Source organism: Dermacentor silvarum, chromosome 2 (assembly GCF_013339745.2).
Source record: "Dermacentor silvarum isolate Dsil-2018 chromosome 2, BIME_Dsil_1.4, whole genome shotgun sequence".
NCBI classification, from domain to species: domain Eukaryota; kingdom Metazoa; phylum Arthropoda; class Arachnida; order Ixodida; family Ixodidae; genus Dermacentor; species Dermacentor silvarum.
The window spans coordinates 197,264,295-197,282,703 of NC_051155.1; the positions used below are offsets into that span (position 1 = coordinate 197,264,295).

General features: G+C 52.7%; 1 protein-coding gene across 1 annotated transcript in view; it reads left to right on the top strand.

Annotated features, from left to right (window-relative positions):
* LOC119442412 (ecdysone receptor) overlaps window positions 1–18,409 on the top strand; it is a 149,722-nt gene that overhangs the window by 63,240 nt on the left and 68,073 nt on the right. Inside the window, exons 2-3 of the mRNA XM_037707281.2 lie at window positions 15,048–15,286; window positions 16,332–16,566. Coding sequence (XP_037563209.1) covers window positions 15,110–15,286; window positions 16,332–16,566 — 412 coding nt within the window. The 5' untranslated portion in view covers window positions 15,048–15,109. The remainder of the gene's footprint in view (window positions 1–15,047; window positions 15,287–16,331; window positions 16,567–18,409) is intronic.

Sequence of the window (18,409 nt, forward strand, 5' to 3'; positions counted from 1 at the left end):
ATCGCGTGCCTCCAGGCCCGCTTCTCCTCGATTTCTTCTTCTTCTTCTACCCCGCTGGGTTTGAATGCAAGTAGGGCGAGCACAATAATGGCGCGTTTTTGTTGTTCCCCCGAGCTGATTCGCGCGCACCATGCAGTGGCGCTCTCGACTCAATCTTTTTCCTGCAGCTGCCGCTGCTCCGTGCCCCCCCTCTCTCTCTCTACTTTTCGAAGAAGTAGCGGAAGTGAAAGAAAAAGTAGGCAAGTCTGGGCAAGTGGTGAAGCACGACAGAAGAGGGGATGGCGCGCGCGCGCGCGGTGTGTGGAAGAACTGTAGCAAAGACCGAGGCTCGATTCTCTCTCTCTCTCTCTCTCCCTTATGATCGACGGCCCACTGATGCACTCTCGACTTTGCTTTTAGATCCGGTGTCCAGACAGATGTCGTATACACCTCCTTCCCCTGTACCAACTGTGTGAATGCGTATTATTTTCGCTGATACTGAGCCTCTGTTTCTACGGCCTGTCCGCCTTTTGTTTCTTCGAACTGCTTGGCGTCGCGCCTAGAGTGTAGCGGTGTTTTCAAAGGGTATTATTTACACTTTATTAAAAGGTGACTACCTGTACCAATTGGTGCGGTGTTATCGCTACAACTTGCTTAAGCAAACTTATGTTGTCATGTGCGCCGTTTCGGCCGCGAAAATAGTTCGGCAGACCCTGTGTGGGTTGGGATCTGCCGGAAGCACCATGTTCAAAACGGAAGCAGAAATGTAAGAGAAGGAGTCCTTTCAGTGAGTAGCGCGAACGTTTTGATCGACGGGCTTTATGCTTTCGATATGCGCGAGGAAGGAACAGTACGATTGTTGGTCAGTCAGGTCGCCCTCTTCCGATTTCCAGGCAGCTTTAGCCGCATCTCATGTATACGCTGAAAGGGCTCGCGTAATCCCGTGCGCCTGCGAAAGAACCATGCTCTCCCGCGGCCTCAGATAGTCCGTGTTATAACGTCACTTCCATTCACTTGCGTTTTCACTCCCCGCTCCCACCGTGTACAGGGCATGCTGTTGCTTTGCCCGCGCATATGGAAAACCACGGTGGGGCTCGCGGATACGGAACTGCTCACAACGACGTGTCCACCGTGGCAGCTGATCAAAGTTACTTCCACAACCGCGACCTCCATTCTGAAAGCGGGGGACTCGGGAGTGACTGCAGCAAAATCGAAAGCGGGGCTTCGTGCAGTGTGTGTGTGTGTGTGTGTGTGTGTGTGTGTGTGTGTGTGTGTGTGTGTGTGTGTGTGTGTGTGTGTGTGTGTGTGTGTGTGCGTGTGTGCGTGCGTGCGTGCGTGCGTGCGAGTCTGGACAGTCATCTTGGCCGCAGTGAGAGGGCGAGGAAGAGGTCTTCTCCGCTCGTCATCGTTCCCCTTGCCTGACAAAGGAAGGAACGTGGCTCAGATTGTGTGTGCGGGGGGGGGGGGGGGGGTGCAACGCTTCGAGTCGTGTTGCGCGCCATTCTCTGACGCGCCAAGCCGAAGCGGGCTCAGCTGTCCCGGTTCTTTTCTGCAGCCGGGGGGCAGCGGAGGGGGGGACTCTGGTGTTGAGCTCCAAGCTCCGGGTCGTCCGGGGGGAAAACGGCATTCATTTTCGTTGCCCTCCCCGAGTGCACTGGTGACCCAGCGACTGGAACCGGAAGCCTCGTGAAAGGGTCCGCCTCTCTCCATCCCTGCGAGGAAAGCAAAAGCGGGCTCGCGCCCGTCGACGTCTTCTCTCCGAAACGGCGGCAAACATGCGCCCGGGAGCTAGCGTCGCCGCCGCGGGTGCGGCTTCCGGAGCGCCAATCAACAAAGCCGCAGGGGCGAGTCCCTCTTCGGGGGTCTGCCGTCGGAGAACAGACGGTGCGTGTGTGTGTGTACGCAGTTGCGTCCCGGCGGCGGCGGTGCGTGGCCCCCCTTCAAGGGCAAGGGCGAGACGACGTGAAAAGGACCCCAGAAGGAGAAGGCCTTCTCGCTTCGCTCGAAAGAGCGTGCTCCGTGTCTGGGCCGAAAGAGAAGAAAAGGGCGAAGAAGCAAAAGCGACGGCCGAGCGAAGGCAGGGGGTAGGGGTCCGGGACACAAAGCGCTCTGCAGGAAAACTCGGCCAGCGTCGGAAGAGCCGCGGGTTTCTTTTCTTGGGGCGTGCATCCTGTGGGCCTGCTGCTCGCTGGCTCCGCAGCTGGGCTGTTCTGCTTATCGGGGCTGCTTCGGGCTCCGGTGCTGCCTTTTTTCCCAGGGATCCGGGCGCGCGCGCTACTCCTCCGCCTGCCGCTCTCGTCTGGCGGCAGCGAGGAACCCGTGGAGCCATCGCACGGTCACGTTCGCAGCCCGAACCCCCCTCTCCCTCAACGGCTACTTCTCTCCCCTTTTATCTTGAAGAACTTTACTTGTATACAGGGGCCCCGGAACAACGAGTTTTGCAGAGACGAACGTCTAGTCTGGTACCTTTAACGTTCCTATCAGCACTTATGCACCTTCTCTCGGCCATCGAGAGCAGATATTCCATTCCTCTCTGGGCATTCTCTAAAAGAGAGCCGTAAGGGGCGGAAGTGTGTGGTCGGGAGGGGGTGGGGGGGGGGGGGGGGGCACTTTCAGAAAAAAATCCCGCAGACACACCAAAATCGAATGTCTGGATGCAGCGGTCACGATGACCTTTCTGCAGCTTCCCCATGCCGGAAGTCTGTCTGGTATACGGTCGCGACATGCTTTGTGGCGGCCATTGGGCACTCTCCGTGGACGGGGTAGACGGGCCGAGCTACTTTTCCTGTTTTTCCCGAAGGGCGATGACTTTAGTTGCCTTTTCGTTACCTAACAGAGTCACCAAACACCCGCGTCAGAGTAAACGACAGCTTTGTTTCTTTCTCTCTCTCCCTCATTCCATCCAGCCGTCCCGACCAGTGATTACTCCAGCCGTACAACAACGCGTGACCAGGTGTCACGACCGAGAAACGGGGAGGTCTACGGGCCGGCCGCCGCTGGTCGTGACTCGTGTGAATGCGCACGCACGAACGCGCGGCGAGAAGTTACGTTTACGTGCCCGTCGTGGCCGGGGTGTGTCGTGGAGCTTGGGGGTCCGTAGCGTGCGCGACGACGCTCGGCCTCAAGAAGATGGGAGGAAAGAACGCGCGAAGACGATGTTGCCCCAATGTCGGAAGGACGCTTTCGCCGTGTGTCACGAGAACGCCGCATACGTGCGTCCATGCTAATGCGCGCTTCGTTGGCAAACATCGCTCGCTGAGGGAGGGATGGGATGGGGGTAGAGCTAGGCGTGTATCGCCCGTACACCGACGCCGCCCACCTGCCGAACGTCGCGTCGCGGCCGGCAATAGAGCGACGGCGCAACGTGCGCGTGGCCTTGCGTGCCGGCGGCGTTGCGAAACCCTGTTCTTGCGCGCAGCCGTGAATATCTGTGCACGTGTAGTAAGTAGTGAGAGTGGCGGTGATGGCATCACGTATATACGGCAAGTCCGGGTTCTTGAGCGAAGCGAATCGCTCACTTTGTGGCACCTGCGGCTGATAACGGGGGTGTGTGGGTGGGGCGGCCTCACGCGCGCTGTCTCCGAGTATTGCGCTCGCTGAGGCGCTGGCTATACAGCCGCCTGTACTACAACTGTACTACACGGTCGCGAGCAAAAGTCCGGAGACTACGTATGTCGCCAAATTAAAAAAAAAAAAAAATTCATTTTAGCAGCTTACAAGCATGTAGCTGGAAATGAAGCGGTACGTACGCCCACGTCTTCATGTTGTGTTGCTACTACCCTGGAGCCACACAATGTTGGTTAGGCCTGGTCGGTTCATTCCTAGGTTATACTGCAGATGGATTTAAAAATAAATAAATAAATAAATAAATAAATAAATAAATAAATAAATAAATAAATAAATAATCCTCTGAAGCAGCTTTCAGATGTTGCTGTATTGTACGAACTATGGATGAACTCAGGCAGGGCGTCATACAACACGTCAGATGGACGAAACAGAAACGGACATTTAAAAATGGGCGGCACGAATGCTGCTGCCCCCCCTCCCCGCCCCTTTGCTCTTTTTTCCTCTAGCGGTAACTGCTAAAAGCTGCGCAGTGTATAATGTAGTGAGCACGAGCTGCAGTGTGTTTCCGGTCGGCACGAAAAGAAAGCTCACTTCTTTCCCGTGCGTACCCGAACAGTTTTCGCGCATCTTTCACCATCGCGAGTGGTTAGGACCCGGGGAAGAAGCCAGGGCCCGGCCGGCCCAGCGAAGCACGGTCGCTTTCAAAACACACACCCGCATGGCGCAACGTCTGGAGAGTAACAGCGTAGACGTGGAGCCGTAAACAACAGGAGCGCGCGCGGTGGGGCCCATTGCCGAAAAACGTGGCCGCATACGCGCGCTTGACCGTTGCCTTTTCGTGCCTGCACTGCGCTGTGTCCGGCTATAAGGGACGGTAACTAACGGCGACGTGATCCTTTCTTTGCGGAACTTTCTCCCGCTGATGCGCTGCTTCTGCATCCCTGTACGGCGTAGCTGCTGAAATCCGGTCGTACGTAGACCATATGTTACAGATCCATCTTCTAAAAGCGTAGCGCAGACGTGTGCCGAAAGACGTATACAAATAAGACCGGTAGCTCAGGCGGCGACATCTCGTGACGCTCTGTTCTGCTAAACCAAGTTGAGCTCACGCACCGATCGACGAAAGCCTGTCGGAAGTAGCCTCAACATCACGAATATACTTTCAACTCTTTCTTTTTTTCTTCCCCGCTGGGAACAATCTTTAAGCCCCACAATGTTTCTAACGCATGACTGCGCGTCGGTGGCGTAGGAAACGACGAGACCATAACTGCAGTAGCAGTGGACAGGCCTCTGCGACCGTCTGTAGACTGCAGGATAGCAAACTGGGCGCGCTTCTGGCTGTTCTCTTTCTTTCCTCTGTTCTCTCTCTCTATCTGTTTGAACACAACGTCTGAAGATGACTCCAACAACACTGCTACTCTGCGGCATCCCTGAACACTGGTTGCTAGAGTTGCCAGAATATCAGGCCTGCACGAGTGATTTGCTGTCCGCAAAGCGGACGTGACATCGCCCGTTCCACACTATACCGGTCTCCCAATGGAAAACGGCAGCGCTGCTGCTTATTGTTACGCGTGATTTCACCATCAAAAAGCTCCACCTTGGCTGCGAGGGAAACTGTCAATTGTGAAGGGCTGGCAATGACTAAGTAGACATATTTATTTAGTTTTCCTCGTTCCGTTTTCACGTAACACATGGAGTAGCATGACATACCGTCAGCCAGGCAAACATCGCGTGCTTTTAATTAAATACGTCTTTCTCTCTACCTACGGCCGCATCCATGGCTAACGGAACTGTAACAGCTTGGAACTGTAACAACGAGAAAAAATAAAAAAAGCTGTTCGTTACTCTGGAGTTGCACAACGATTTCAGTCCGTGGCATCACGCGCACGGCTCTGAAATGTTGCGCTTATAGCGTATGCTGAAGCAGCGGAGGCTGTTTCTAAAATGCCGCAACGCGCATTCGAGCGGCGGACGCGATATTCGTTATCCAACTTCTAGCGTATAAGATCGCTTGCTATGGCGGCGCACCTGTTCCCCCTTTTATTATTATCATTATTTCTTGCCCGGCACGCCAGCGATAATGCAGGATCTGCGCGAATTTTACAGCTGCTTTAACGTTGCCGAGAAGCGGTGCGATCAGCAAATCCCGGATACGACGTGGCGCTATCGAACGAACGAGCATAAAAAAAGAAAAAAAAAAAAAGAAACGAAAGAGAACATTAAAGGTGGGGCACATCGCGCGCACGCTCTCGCATATCGTGTTGCAGCGGGGGTAAGCAAGCAAGCCGGCCGAGCCTGTACGCTTTCGGACGTTATCATAAATTTTATGGCGCCTAGCTGTTCCACTTAAACGACCGCATATAGTTCAACGCTCCAAACCAGCGCCGAGACTGTGACTGCTGTGCCGCAAACACTGACGACAGCCAGCACGAAATGGCGCTTCGTGTACCGTAATGGTTCTCTGCAGATGTGCAGGCTGCCATGTATATGTGGCTGCGATGCCTTACTTATAGTTGTCTAAAGCGAAAAAGAGCGCAAAATCACGCTGCAGCTATTCTGCAGGGTGAATCTTGTTTACGCTCGTTTTACCAATTGCGGCTTTAAAACAAGTGTATATTTTCTTGGCTGTTATGGGGCATTTCGTCTGTAATCGATGGAGGGAGAGGGAATGATACGAATGGAAAAGCATTGAAGCGATGGGCATGTTTGCGATACAAAACATCACCATTTAAGGAGTGACCACTTTGGAGGGCACAGTGAAGTTTCATGCAATGATCAGGACAAGATTGTGAACTAGCACGTGACATCCTCCCGAGCACGTACGCTTGCTCGCCATGATATGCCGCCGCTGGGCTCCTATACGCCAGCCTAGGAAACTTGTCCAGTTCATGGGTTGTCTGAAATCAGACAAGAAAGCGTGGCGCATTCTCACGAGCCTTCGGGGAGGTTGCTCTCTGTTGAACCGGTCTTGATGCCTGCAAGAGCGTTAGTTATGCACCCTTTCAATGACACTCTTTTGTCTTTACTTGCTCATGTTACTTCCGTTATTTAACGACCGGATTTGTCAGCCAAGCACGGCGCGTTGTGCTCGTGTGGCGACCGCGCGATGACCGCCAAAACGCCGGAGAGGAAAGCGCCGTGACTGCGGTTCGCAATAACAACGTAGCATTGTTTCGCTCCCAGCTTTCGAGTTTTGTTCCTTGTAAAGGCAAGCGGCGCGTGAATGGCCTCGTTTCGTTGTTGAAGTTGGGGTTCGCTGTAAACAGCGTCGTAGCTTTACGGACGCCGAGCCTGAGCGTTTTGAGATAAGTGGATGTTCTCTCTCTCTCTCTCTACCTTTCTTTGTGCGTGAACTACAGTTTAAGTTGTCTTCATTACTGTGGCGCTTTACTGTGCACGTTAATTGAGTTGGTAAGCTTCAAGTGAAAATCTCGTGCTTGGTTTTAAGTTATGCTCGTCATAACCATCAGTGGGAATAAGATAGACATTCTGGCCTAATTCTAACGTATGGTTGAGGCGTCGCTGTTTTGTATATGGCAGCGCTGCAACAGCTGGTTACGCGGGCGGTCCTTACTGCGAAAAAGTGCGCACTAAGGCACTTACTTGTACCTGGTGTTAAGCACGACTGAGAGCCACGAGGGTTGTTAGGCATAACTCGTTTATGTCGGCTGCAAGCAGTGGGTTCGAAACCCGCTGTCGGCCGTATAGCTCCGCTGTGAAAGTGTGTATCTCTTTTCATTGGTTTCTTTTCAAGGGTGAACGGCATGTTCATCAAATAGCCTTTTCCACTTTTCAACTCCCGTCGAAGCCCTCTGACTGATTGCAGCGTCGAATGCTCGGTTGAGCTCCTCTGGCGTGTTGCGTCAGGAGGCGGGGAAAAAAAAATGCCTCTTCACGACGACATGCTTTCGCCGTCGCAGTACTGTTCATTGGTGAAATATGTTGAAAACGGTAGTAAAGCTTGTAGAAGGCTGCGTGCATCGTAAGTGTTGCACCTTTCGACGGACACCTGTCCGGCAGTAGTTCTGTGAATTTCTGTCCGGCAGCCTAAGAGAAGAAACAAAGAGAGTAATGGTATAGAGGTGAGAGAGAGTCCGGTTGAAAGAAAGCGGTGAGCTTGCTGACCGGCTGACACTTGGAACTATCGGTCGGTAGTATAGTGCGGGGAAAGGAGAGAGCGCCGATAGAGAGATAGATGACAGCAGGCGGAGATGAAGAAACGCAAAATGACGCGGTGTACGCGCTTTGCATCACGATGCAAGCGGCGCATCAACTGGGAGGGACATCAGGAGAGGCGCTGGCTTTTGGGGGCCACGGCCATTGTGCCGAGACGTGTGTTCAAGGTCCCGCGGCTGCTGCGGGCGAAGGGATCAGTTCACTTCCGCTGCCGGAAGTGGCGGCCCTCGAGGACGGAGCGCCGGTGACGTCGCCAACGTGCGGGGTCCCATTGGCTGCCGCCAGTACGCCCCGGCCTCCGACTGGTCGCGGCGGCCACCTCTGGAGCGCGCGGTTTTCCCTTTCACCGTTCTCGTTTGCGAGCGAGAGTTATTTGGCAACAAAAAGCCGAGCGGCGGCGGCGACCATTCAAGAGTCGTCCTCTGCCCCGGCTTTCTTTCTTTCTTTCGCCTTCCTTAGTGTTGCGCGAGCTTTTGTTTAGTGTGTCGCCTTCCTTTCTGCGGCCCTCCCCTTTCCGGTCGCCGCGTTCTAGCTCTTTCTAGGCAGCCCGATATGGAAAGCACACCTAGCGCGCGGCGGCGGCCTTGGAGCCCGACGAAGGTACGGGTGGACCGATGCTGACCGCGTGGCGCCTCGACGTAACGGAGTACGGCGACGCGGCAGTCGGTAGTAAATAGGTGTGCGTATAACCTGATAACCGGCATCCAAAAGACAGCTTGCTCGCTTTTAACGCAGCTGTTCTCCTCACGTCCCTGAGGCTGGCTGCAGCCTTCATCATAGCAATTGTTTCTGGATATTTTCGCGCTTAGCGGTTGCATTCGTCAGGCTTTTTCTATTGCCGCGCGTTCGCATGGAAGTGGTTATTTAGTGACTCTATCGTTTACACGCACGAGTGGTATACAGTCCCCGACCGTTGCTACCTCGACTAGATAGATACTGCTGGCACTGTCCCATCCACGAGTTCGATCAGAATTGCATCTCATTTCGTTGGGTAGGTTAACTCCGGCCATTGCAAATAAGGCCGACTTATTTGACCCCGACCTTCTGATGGTCGTCGACATGGTCTCTTCGATATTGCAAAGGCCGGCTTCTTTGACCCCGGCTTTATGATGCTCGTCTTAATGGTTTCGTCGGTGTCTCGGACCAAGATTACTGACCCAGAGTTACTGATGGTTCCCTATTACCACTTAATCCAGCATCATTTTAACGAACTTCAGTTCAATAAACGATTGCAAAATTTCACCACTTTTAGTAAGTCCCCCCCCGTATTTGCGTTTTATTTGACTGAACTTAAAGAACCACTTTCATGAGGACGATAGATTTATTATATAAAGCTCTAAGAAGGCAGGGCCCATATCTACGTTCACAAAAAGCTCGTACGCTGGAGTTGTTCATAAGATCGAATGCAAGCCAATCTGATGATGTACATATAATTAGCAAAGGTGGCCCGTTAATGACAAAGATCACTAACGAACCAACAGCTTTGTGAATTTGGCCCCAAAATTCTGAGAAAATGGTGATCATTCACACGTGAGGGTGCGTTATGTTAATCAGTGACATCCATTGCGGGCCTTCTTCTCATAAGTGGACAGGCTGAATTGAATGACGCTGTGAGGCGTTTGCGTAAAGGACTTCGTAACGGAAACTTTGGTCCGCGCGTTTCGCAACTGTTCAGAAAGGTCAAACTGTCGAAAGTTCATCACCCCCGTATGTAGTATCCGGCACGGTCCACCTTTTCTCACGGTGCCGACGACCGTGTTGTAACGTTCCACTCGCCGCCCTCTTAACCCTTCTGGCTGAGCTTCGAACTTGACGCCGCACCCTTCTCCATAACGGTGGAATCCGATCTTCCGCCAAGCCCATTGCGAGAGCGAACCCGTGCCGGCAGCTGTATCGTTTTCTCGCGAGCTTCGCTTCTTCGCACGGTTGCTGCGAGTCCTTCGTGATTTTTGCGTTTCGTAAGCGGTCTGCGTAACCGAGTTCGAAACGTTGTTACGACGTTAGCGGACGATTGACGCCCCCGTACTCACATTGATCGTTCTGTTTTCTTTTTCCTTTATGATGGCTGCGAAAAAAAGAAAATGAACCGCTATGTGGCCCAGGGCTCAGGCACGTGGCGGTGCTGGGTGGGCGCGCAGGCTCTCAGCCTTGGCCGCGAGCGCCGAGAGGAGCAGCCCCCAGGCGCCGGCGGCGTTTCTTGACGCCCACAGCAGTGATGCGTTTTATCTCTAGGCGGCGCTGCCGCGCAGCGCAGCAGGAGCAGCAGCTCTTTCTCTCAGATTCGCGCACTCTCTCTCTCTCTCCGGTTCCACAGCGGCCAAGGTCAAGCGCTGCGTGCTGCCTTCCTTTTTTCTTTATCTCTTCGTGCTTTTTTCTCTTTCTGTTTTGCGCGCGGAGCTCCGATCGATGGCCCTGCGCAGCGGAGCTCCAACCCGGGTTGAAGGTCGGTCGCTGCGGCTACTGCACTCGGCGCGCTCGCGCTGTTTGCCGGTGGCCTGCTCTGCTGCTGCATCGGCGGCGGACTTCACCCCCAGTACGCGCGCTCGCTCGCTGGCTGGCGCCCTGCACCGGATGGTGTGATGGCCGACCCAGGCCGACCGGGGCTGGCACGGCTGGTCAAAGAGGGCGCAGCGAATTGGCGTGCCTTCTCCGCGAATGGTGTAGTGGTAGCGTTCGCGTGGTCGTTCACACTGCGGGCCACCACCGTCTTCCAGAACGTGGGTTGAAAGGGGAGAAGATAGATATATTGGGTGTTGTCTCGGCGAGCCAATTAGTCCCGGGCATATCTGCCGTCCCCAGCTTTCGGACTCGCTTCATTCGTTGGGCGATGACGACGAAAGGACGTTAGGAAATGTGGACCGGTCGTGGGTTGGACCAGACCGGTTGCCACGGCCGTCTACTGATGGGGAACGAAAGGTCGACGGCGTAAGAGGGAACAGAAAGAGCGCTGTGTCTGCCGCTTGCCCCGCGTCCCCGTGCTCTGTGAACACGATGATGGTCACATGTCCATCAGGGGAACGTGAATGACGTTTAGAGCGTTTTTTTTTTTCTCAATTTTTTCTTTGACAATAACGTTACAGTGAGATCGCTCGGGCGTGCTACTATCTATGAGCAGAAAACCGACCGATATTCTGGCGCTCGCTCGAGAACAGTGTGCCGTGGCGCAGGTTTTTGAAGAGCACTCCTCGTAATCGTAAGAAAATTGTTATGCTAGAGCTGTTTGTAAGAGCAGGTGCCAGCATATCGTGATGTCGGATATATTATCAGCGAGGGCTGCCGGTCTATATGGCAAACAACAGATACGAACGAAAATCTTTGTAAATTCGTCCCCCGTTCCTCGGAGCTGTATTCTCGCGCAATCGATTTCGCGGATTCACTTTTGCGTGACGTATATAGCGTTTGGTCAGACGTCCTTACTGGAGCCTGCTGTTGTTCCGGCTGCAGCGTAGCCGATCATCGTCCTCTGTAAGTAATGTCCTCGAAAGTCATCGACCTGGAATGGGGCTCCTGCTGATCGAGTGGCAGCATTTAGAGTTGTGATATCATAGCAATTTCGCTCCCCAAATGCGATAACGGTGTTGCCCTTAAGAAACGTAGATATACATGACAAGCATGTCACTCTTGACAGATAGCGCATAATCCGCAGTCAATACTGCGTTCTTTCTGATCAGCCTCGCGAACTCGTTCGTGTAGCTACTTTTCGGTACCGCCCGCGTAACATGGCTTTTCTGACGCGCGGTGCATCGTGCAGAGCCGCAGACATGCCAAATCCCATCTCTTCCCGGTGTGTGTAATCGGAAATTGCCGTTCTCCTGACGGCGCCGCTGTGTTAACTGCACCCTGCTGCTATATGTGACGCAAGAGTGTGCGCTGTGATGAGAAGTGCTCTTGCCAGTTTCGCATTGCACGCCTACTTATACACAGAGTCTAGATAGTGCAACATTCGGAGGGTCGGTTAGGCACATCGCGAAAGTAATTTGCTACCGGCGGCTATCTTGAAAGCAGTGAGGGAAGTGCGTGTAAGTAGCGGAGGGAGGGTGGTCGGCGTGAGTAGGTCGTGTATGGGAGTCTTATCACGTAACACAGGTCGTAGTCATTCGGCTATCGACGATTGTGAGAATGTGCCGTTATCAACGGCCGCGATAAGAGTTGTATTTACATGTCCCAAATCCGGCGCGTTGACACGCAGTGGCGCAACGCCCGAGCGCCCGTGCCTGAGAGCGCAGCCGCCTTGTCTCACTAACGCGGTTCCTGCTGTTCTGATGATAAAATGTGCCTGGCTTGTCATTACAGCACGTGGTGTGTACGGTGAACAGCTGCTGGCCGACTTACTCGTGCACGTCGAATGATGCCGCGCATTTGGAATGACACAGTTCTGCGAGAGCTTCTGCTACGCGTGCCGCGAAAATCGAATTACCGTTTTTTTTTTTCTTGTTTATTTTTCATTATTTGTCAGCAACTTGTGTACCTCCATCTGTCTTCACCTGGACGCGTCGCCACGGTTTATACGTTCTCCTTCGTTTTCTAATATTTTCTGACTGACTGTAAGTCAAACGATCCAGAAACATCACATTCTCGATCCAGTGTGCCTCCTAGGTTAGCTTCCTTATCTTCTCATCGCGAGCGGATCCTATATCGACGCCACCGGTCTTAGTAGAACGCCAATTATAGGTCATATAATAGTACAGAAAGATCCCGGGCAGCGCTTTTGTAGCGATGCCTTTTCCGGTGCTATTCTTTTTCGCGCTTCGTCAGGGGTCGGAGCGATATGCTCCGTCCGCGTTGTCGGTGGAATCAGCCGGCCTTGAACGATGGACGATAAAGAGTGGCGTGGAATCTAGCTGAAGGCATCGCCAGAATATCGCGGCCCATGTCGTGGTGTCACATTAGTTGGCTGACGGCGCGTAAATTCAAAGCGTATCACCCGTGATTAGCGACGCTTCTTGCGTCGATGTTTTCACCGCGGCGTGCTTTGCAATTCGCGTGACATGACGCCCTCTGGCGGACAGGCCGTAGCACATCATCGTTCCTTGAAAAAAAGCACGCTTTGCAATGGGAGCGTTGGCCTAAAAACCAACGCGCCGGGCTGAAAGTTATCTGCTGTGCCGCCGGTATTATCTCTCGGGTGTCCCCTCGTTTGCGTCGTTTATCGGCCTATTAGCGCGGCTGCAGTTAGTTGGCACTGTATGCTCGCGACTCCCGTGTCCGTGCGTACAGGAGAGAAGCGCGCAGATAGTGGGCTATTATCGGCGCCCTCAATGTGGCTCGCAAATCGTCCTCCAAACGTGCCGCCGTTGCACACCGAAACGATTGAAATTACAGTTTCTTCGGCGTCATTAGCTGTCGTTGCTATAGGGACACCGAACGACTATAAATAAGTAATAAGTAGAGAGAGAGAGAGAGAGAGAGAGCGGCCAATTTACCGTGGCACCGCAAGAAATGGAATGACTTCGGCATAGCTCAATTCGATCGTGTTCTTTTAGAGAAACCAAGCGAATGCTCTCTCCGCTAAGTGAAGCATAATTTAGGTTTTGCTGGGTTCGCAAGCAATCTAGAGAAATGAAATTTTGACCAAGTACATTTCCTTTCTTTCCATCATTTTTTTTTCTTTAACGGTGAATATATTATAGCGGTTGCTAGGCAGCTTCGGCGTAACGATGACGTATGATCGTAGACGTAAACGGGAATACTGCAAGGCCTATAAACTATATTGTTCTAGTATTGTTGCATCTCAAAACATGTTAGTAAACACCCCTCGTGTCGCTATGTACATTTATTGCTGGTGTGAGCGTGTCAGGATGCGCCGTGATAACGAATGAAAAAAAATTGTATTTTCTTCGAGGATGGTCCTGCAACGCAGTGATGCTGTGTTACTTGATTTGTGGTTGATAACAACGTCGCTAGGGGTTGCCACCGTCACTGTATTTGAGTATTTCACAGTACTACAACAAGTGCAGTGTTCATGTTGCCTTCAGTGACGTTTAGACATTGTTCAATGGTCGCCGTGCAAAAAAGAATACGTTCCCGCCCATGTTAGTACAAAGAGCCGAATGGCCCGTGCAAAAAAAAAAAAAAAAAAAAAAAAAGGGAAAAGAAAATTGGAAACAAACAGAATGGGCGCTCTGCATCCAATATCCGCGCGTTTTAAATTTGTTGTCGGGATACAAAAAAATATCAAGAACGGTGAGCGCGCGAACTTACCCCATCCGGTCCTGCGTCTCCGCTCCTGTCATGCCTACGATATGTTTCGCAAAAACAAATCACCGCGTCGGTAGTGTCCTTCGGAAGCGAAAGGAAAATACACACAAAAAAAAGAGAGAAATAAACGTGGATAGGGTCATTTATCAGCGGTTCTTGCCCGTCGGATATTGCGTGCTTCGCCCTTTCTCGCATACACCTCTCCTCCTTGTATTCTCCCTTAGCTAATGGCATTCCGCTGCCCACGTCACCGCCGTCGTTATATTTTCTTTTCTTTTCTTTTTTTTTTCCCCCTTTCCTCGGTTTGCCGTCTTCGTGCCAACCGCGTACCCTCGCTGTTCCAGTACCCGCGCAGCGCATGGTCGTAATGTATATATTTCGTGTCTGACTACACGACTCGCTCGTTAGTGACGTCGCCGCGACGGACCGATTGCATATAGGTGCGAGCACCGTGACTCCAGAAAGTGCCCGCAGATCATCGTGTTACTGTTCCACCTCTTGAACCAAGCTGTCACTGCGCGTACGCACACACAACACTCGTGGACTATATTGTTTCGTTACAGGGCACACTCGGTGTCTACACAGCGGAGGTGTGTTCGTCACGCAACTCCACCGGAGTTTTGTTGAAAGCACAGTGACTATACTTCAGTCGGAAGGCGATGCTGGCTTAAACTTCAGTAGGTCGATGAAGTGCCTTAGGTGACGAAGCAATAATAAATACTGTGGTGAATAAGCATCGTTGGTTGAGTAAAGATCATGCGCACTTAGGCAGCGCTACTTAACGAGACGCGAGAGTGAAAATGGCGCTTCTCTTCGTCTGCGGGCTAGCATTTTGTTTAGCGAGTTTGGGGGGAGTGCGGGGAAAACACGTGTGAAAGCACCTTAACTGGCCACATTTTAGCGTTTTTTCTGTGCCTTTAGCGTTTTTTTTTTTTTTTTCTTTACGCGTCTGTAAAATGTTTCGTAACAATACGTCACTTTAAAGGAGGCTCCTGAGGAACCGCGCTGCTTTTTTATTCACGTGTCAACGCGTTCCGAAGTTGACGTTCTCGTGCACCGTAGAAGTGTGCGTCGCCATAAAAGGCGCTATATATATATATATTTTCCACCTTTTTTTCTCGTTGCAGCCGGATTGCTCGAATGGTTTCCTGGGGACCCGCGTCGTGTGGAGGCGCCGTCCGGCGGCCCGATGCTCTCTGAGCTGCAGCTGCAGCCGCTGGGGCGCCGGTCGGCGGCGGCGGCTGCCCCATCCTCGGACGAGGTGGCCTCCATGAAACCCATGCTGCTGCAGGCCGCCCAGGGGGCCGGGGGCCTGGCCGCCGGGTCCCCGCCGGCACTCTCACCGAACCTGCCCAGCGTGGTCAAGGTGCGTGTGTAACCCCGTTCAGGTGCGCGCCTGCTCTGTGCGCGCCATGACAGCACCACCCTGATAGCACAAGGCCTGTTCACTCCGATTCATAACGTCATGCTACCTGGCTCGAAATTTTCATTTCCAAGGCTGGCGTGACGAAAGCGGTGACGTCAAAATCACCTGTTGCTTACTCGGGAGCATCTCCATTATGGATTCTATGTCAGTCGGGCCAGGTAGCAAGTACGCAAGTACGCGTTTCTCCACACACCTCGTTTGACCCGCACACGATGGGTCGGACGTCGCCGCTAGAAGCGGAAATAAAGCAGGAGCGCACGAGCTGGAGTGGCCTATCCTAGCCAATATCTCTTCCTTACTGCATCTTCGCTGCTTGCATGAGCCTGCCCTCGGCTCAGTAATGTAGCCGTTAGCGGGAGGTCGGCCATCTAGTGTAACAGTCTCGCAACGATGATCGTCATCTATATTGCCCGCATTTCCTTTCTTTAACGCTGCGAGTCCGGTACTTCCAGGTCACGAACGGCATGCACTCGGCATAGCATTCTCGACAGGAAAGTAGCGAGCGCAGAGTTTCCGAGAGAGAGAGAATGGATGCATAGAAAGGCAGGGAGGTTAACTAGAGGTAGTTCCGGTTGGCTACCCTGCACGTGGGGAAGTAGTAGGGGGAAAAAGAGAAATAGTGGAAGAGAGAGAGAGAGAAAGAAAGGATACGCAAGCAAGGCAGATGACGATTATCGTTGTGGGACAAGAAAAGCCCCAAAGGGTGCAAACCTTCAAGAATATTTAAGGATTAGCTTGCACGATGGGCTGCATGGACTTATACAGTATGCGGTTATAAACGATGTGTACCAGTTCCCCGCGCTTCAGAGCATTCGGAAGAAGGGGCCAGAAATAACGTTTGTTAATCCCACTGAAGCCAAGGCCCTGGCTCTGGAGGTCCCAGTGTCCCATGAGGAGCAGTCGAACCGCTCGCCTGCATGCAGCCGATACTGTATGCGACCCAGTGCTGTTTGCGTCGCCGCCTGAATCTGTGGTGTCGTCGCAGGTGGAGCCCCGGCTGCCGAGCCCCTGCGTCGGCGGCGCGGCCAGCGACGGGGGCCCGGCGCCTTCGAAGCGTGTGCGCCAGGATGACGCCGGTGCGTGGATCTCGTCGCCGTCGTCGCAGATGTCGGTGGGCTCGCTGTCCCCGCCGCCACCGTTACTCAACGGACTGGCCAACAGCAGCGGACTGTCACCCGTGTCGTGCTCCAGCTACGAGACGTACAGCCCCCGGGGACCCTGTGAGTCTTATGCCTCCTCGCTCCTGTGAACTATTCGGGACTCGCGAGAGAAACGCTGAGCCTTTTCTTTTTTCTTTTTTTTTTTTTTTTTTGAGTTGCATACAGTGTAGCCATACACTAAATACAAGCCGGAAAGTCGTCGCAAGTCATTTAAGGACGAAGCTGGGTGGTGAGGTCAGCTTGAAGTTTCCTCGTCAGCCACCCCTGTGACGTCATATTATCGCATTGTATTCCAAAGTGAGGGCTGGATCTAGAAACATCTGTGGAGTTTTCCTTGCTGGAAATAGGAGCCGAGATACTCAAAAACACAGTGAAATAGATGACGTCACTGACGTCATCGGCGCCATATAGTTTTGGCGCGGATGTTTATCTGTGGAAACAGGGAGGCGTGGCCTTCATTTCCTTCTCCGATAATCAGCCTTTTGTTCCCGCCGAATAGTTGCTAACTTTTTTGAAAGAATAACGCATCGGTATATACTCATGACTTGGCGTTTCTCCAGCGTCCCCCCTTCAGTCATCGCCTTAGCGCAGTGGTGCAGTGCGACCTTCTGCCTGATGACTCGCGAGCTAAGGCAGCCGTTCTGCTGATCGCTGCCCGCAACGCGATACGTGGCTTGCTGCCGCAAAGTATAGTAGTCGTCCTATAAAATTGCGCGCCTTTGCTGAAGTCATCGCCGTTGCGTGACTTTGTACTGCGTAACGCAGATGCTCTATAACGCCTGCGGACGGTTGCCAAGTAACCGTGACGCAAAGGGAATTCAGGGGATCTAGATCGGAGATTATATATGACCTGTTCATTGTCGGCGCGTACCTTGGTTTGCGCGCTCGTCTGGCGTATTCTGCAGTTTTATTGCTTCCGAAACCTTAGCATTTACTTTATTTCGGAAATTTCAGGGCAGGAGTCGTGCAGGTAGGATAATTACGTAACGCAGGCGCAGAGGGCTTCGTGTTCGCCCGTTACGAAACCGGATAGTGGGAAAAAAAACAAAAAAAACTATGTCACAAGAAGAAAAGAGGACGAGAAGGCATGTTACCTGAATGCTGTGTCATACAAAATGAAAAAAAGTTGAAACGTACAGATTCTGACGAAAAACCATGAATAACTAATTTGACGGGCGTCCTTGGATCAAGCACCTGTGTATAATCGGAGACGAGAAAAAAAAAAAAGCGCATATTTGGCCGCAGACCGAGGAACAGACTGTGCGACCGTGATAACGGGCGTGCAAATCGAGTCAAGGGCATGGACATCACAAAGAAAGCGATGCAAAGGTCGGCTATAGGAAAAAAAGAAAAGGATGATAGAAAATCCAGGCAGGCTAGATATCCGTCCTCCTGACTTGCCACTTGGGTGCAGCCGGGGCCGACTAAAATTTGTCCTGTGTGAGCAAAGGGGGGCAGAACAGAGCGCGCAATTTCCCAGTAGCGGTGGCTCTTATCTCCAGTGTCAAATATAGGTCATTCGAAATGTAGCCGTCTCCTGACACTGCTACACGGTGCGCGGGAGGAGATAAGATAAGCCGCGTACGGCTTATATACGCGCCCTCTCGAGGGCTCCAGGGATGACCCGCGCATGCGAAGGTCGTGGCGTTGCTCGTCTGGTTGCTGTAGCAATGGCGGCGGCGCGCTTGTCACTCCTTCCATAGGTGTTGGAGCCATCTCGCCGCTCTTAGTACCTCCTTGTGGTGGATATGTCACTATAGCGTTCTCTGAGCCTTTATGAATTAACGGTTCTGACCACTGGAGTCGACCGAGAGCAAAGACCTAGGTGAATGAGACCTATGAGAAGCACAGGTTGTGCAGCGGCATTTGAATCGAAGCCTTCCGGCGCTCCCATTTTCTCAAG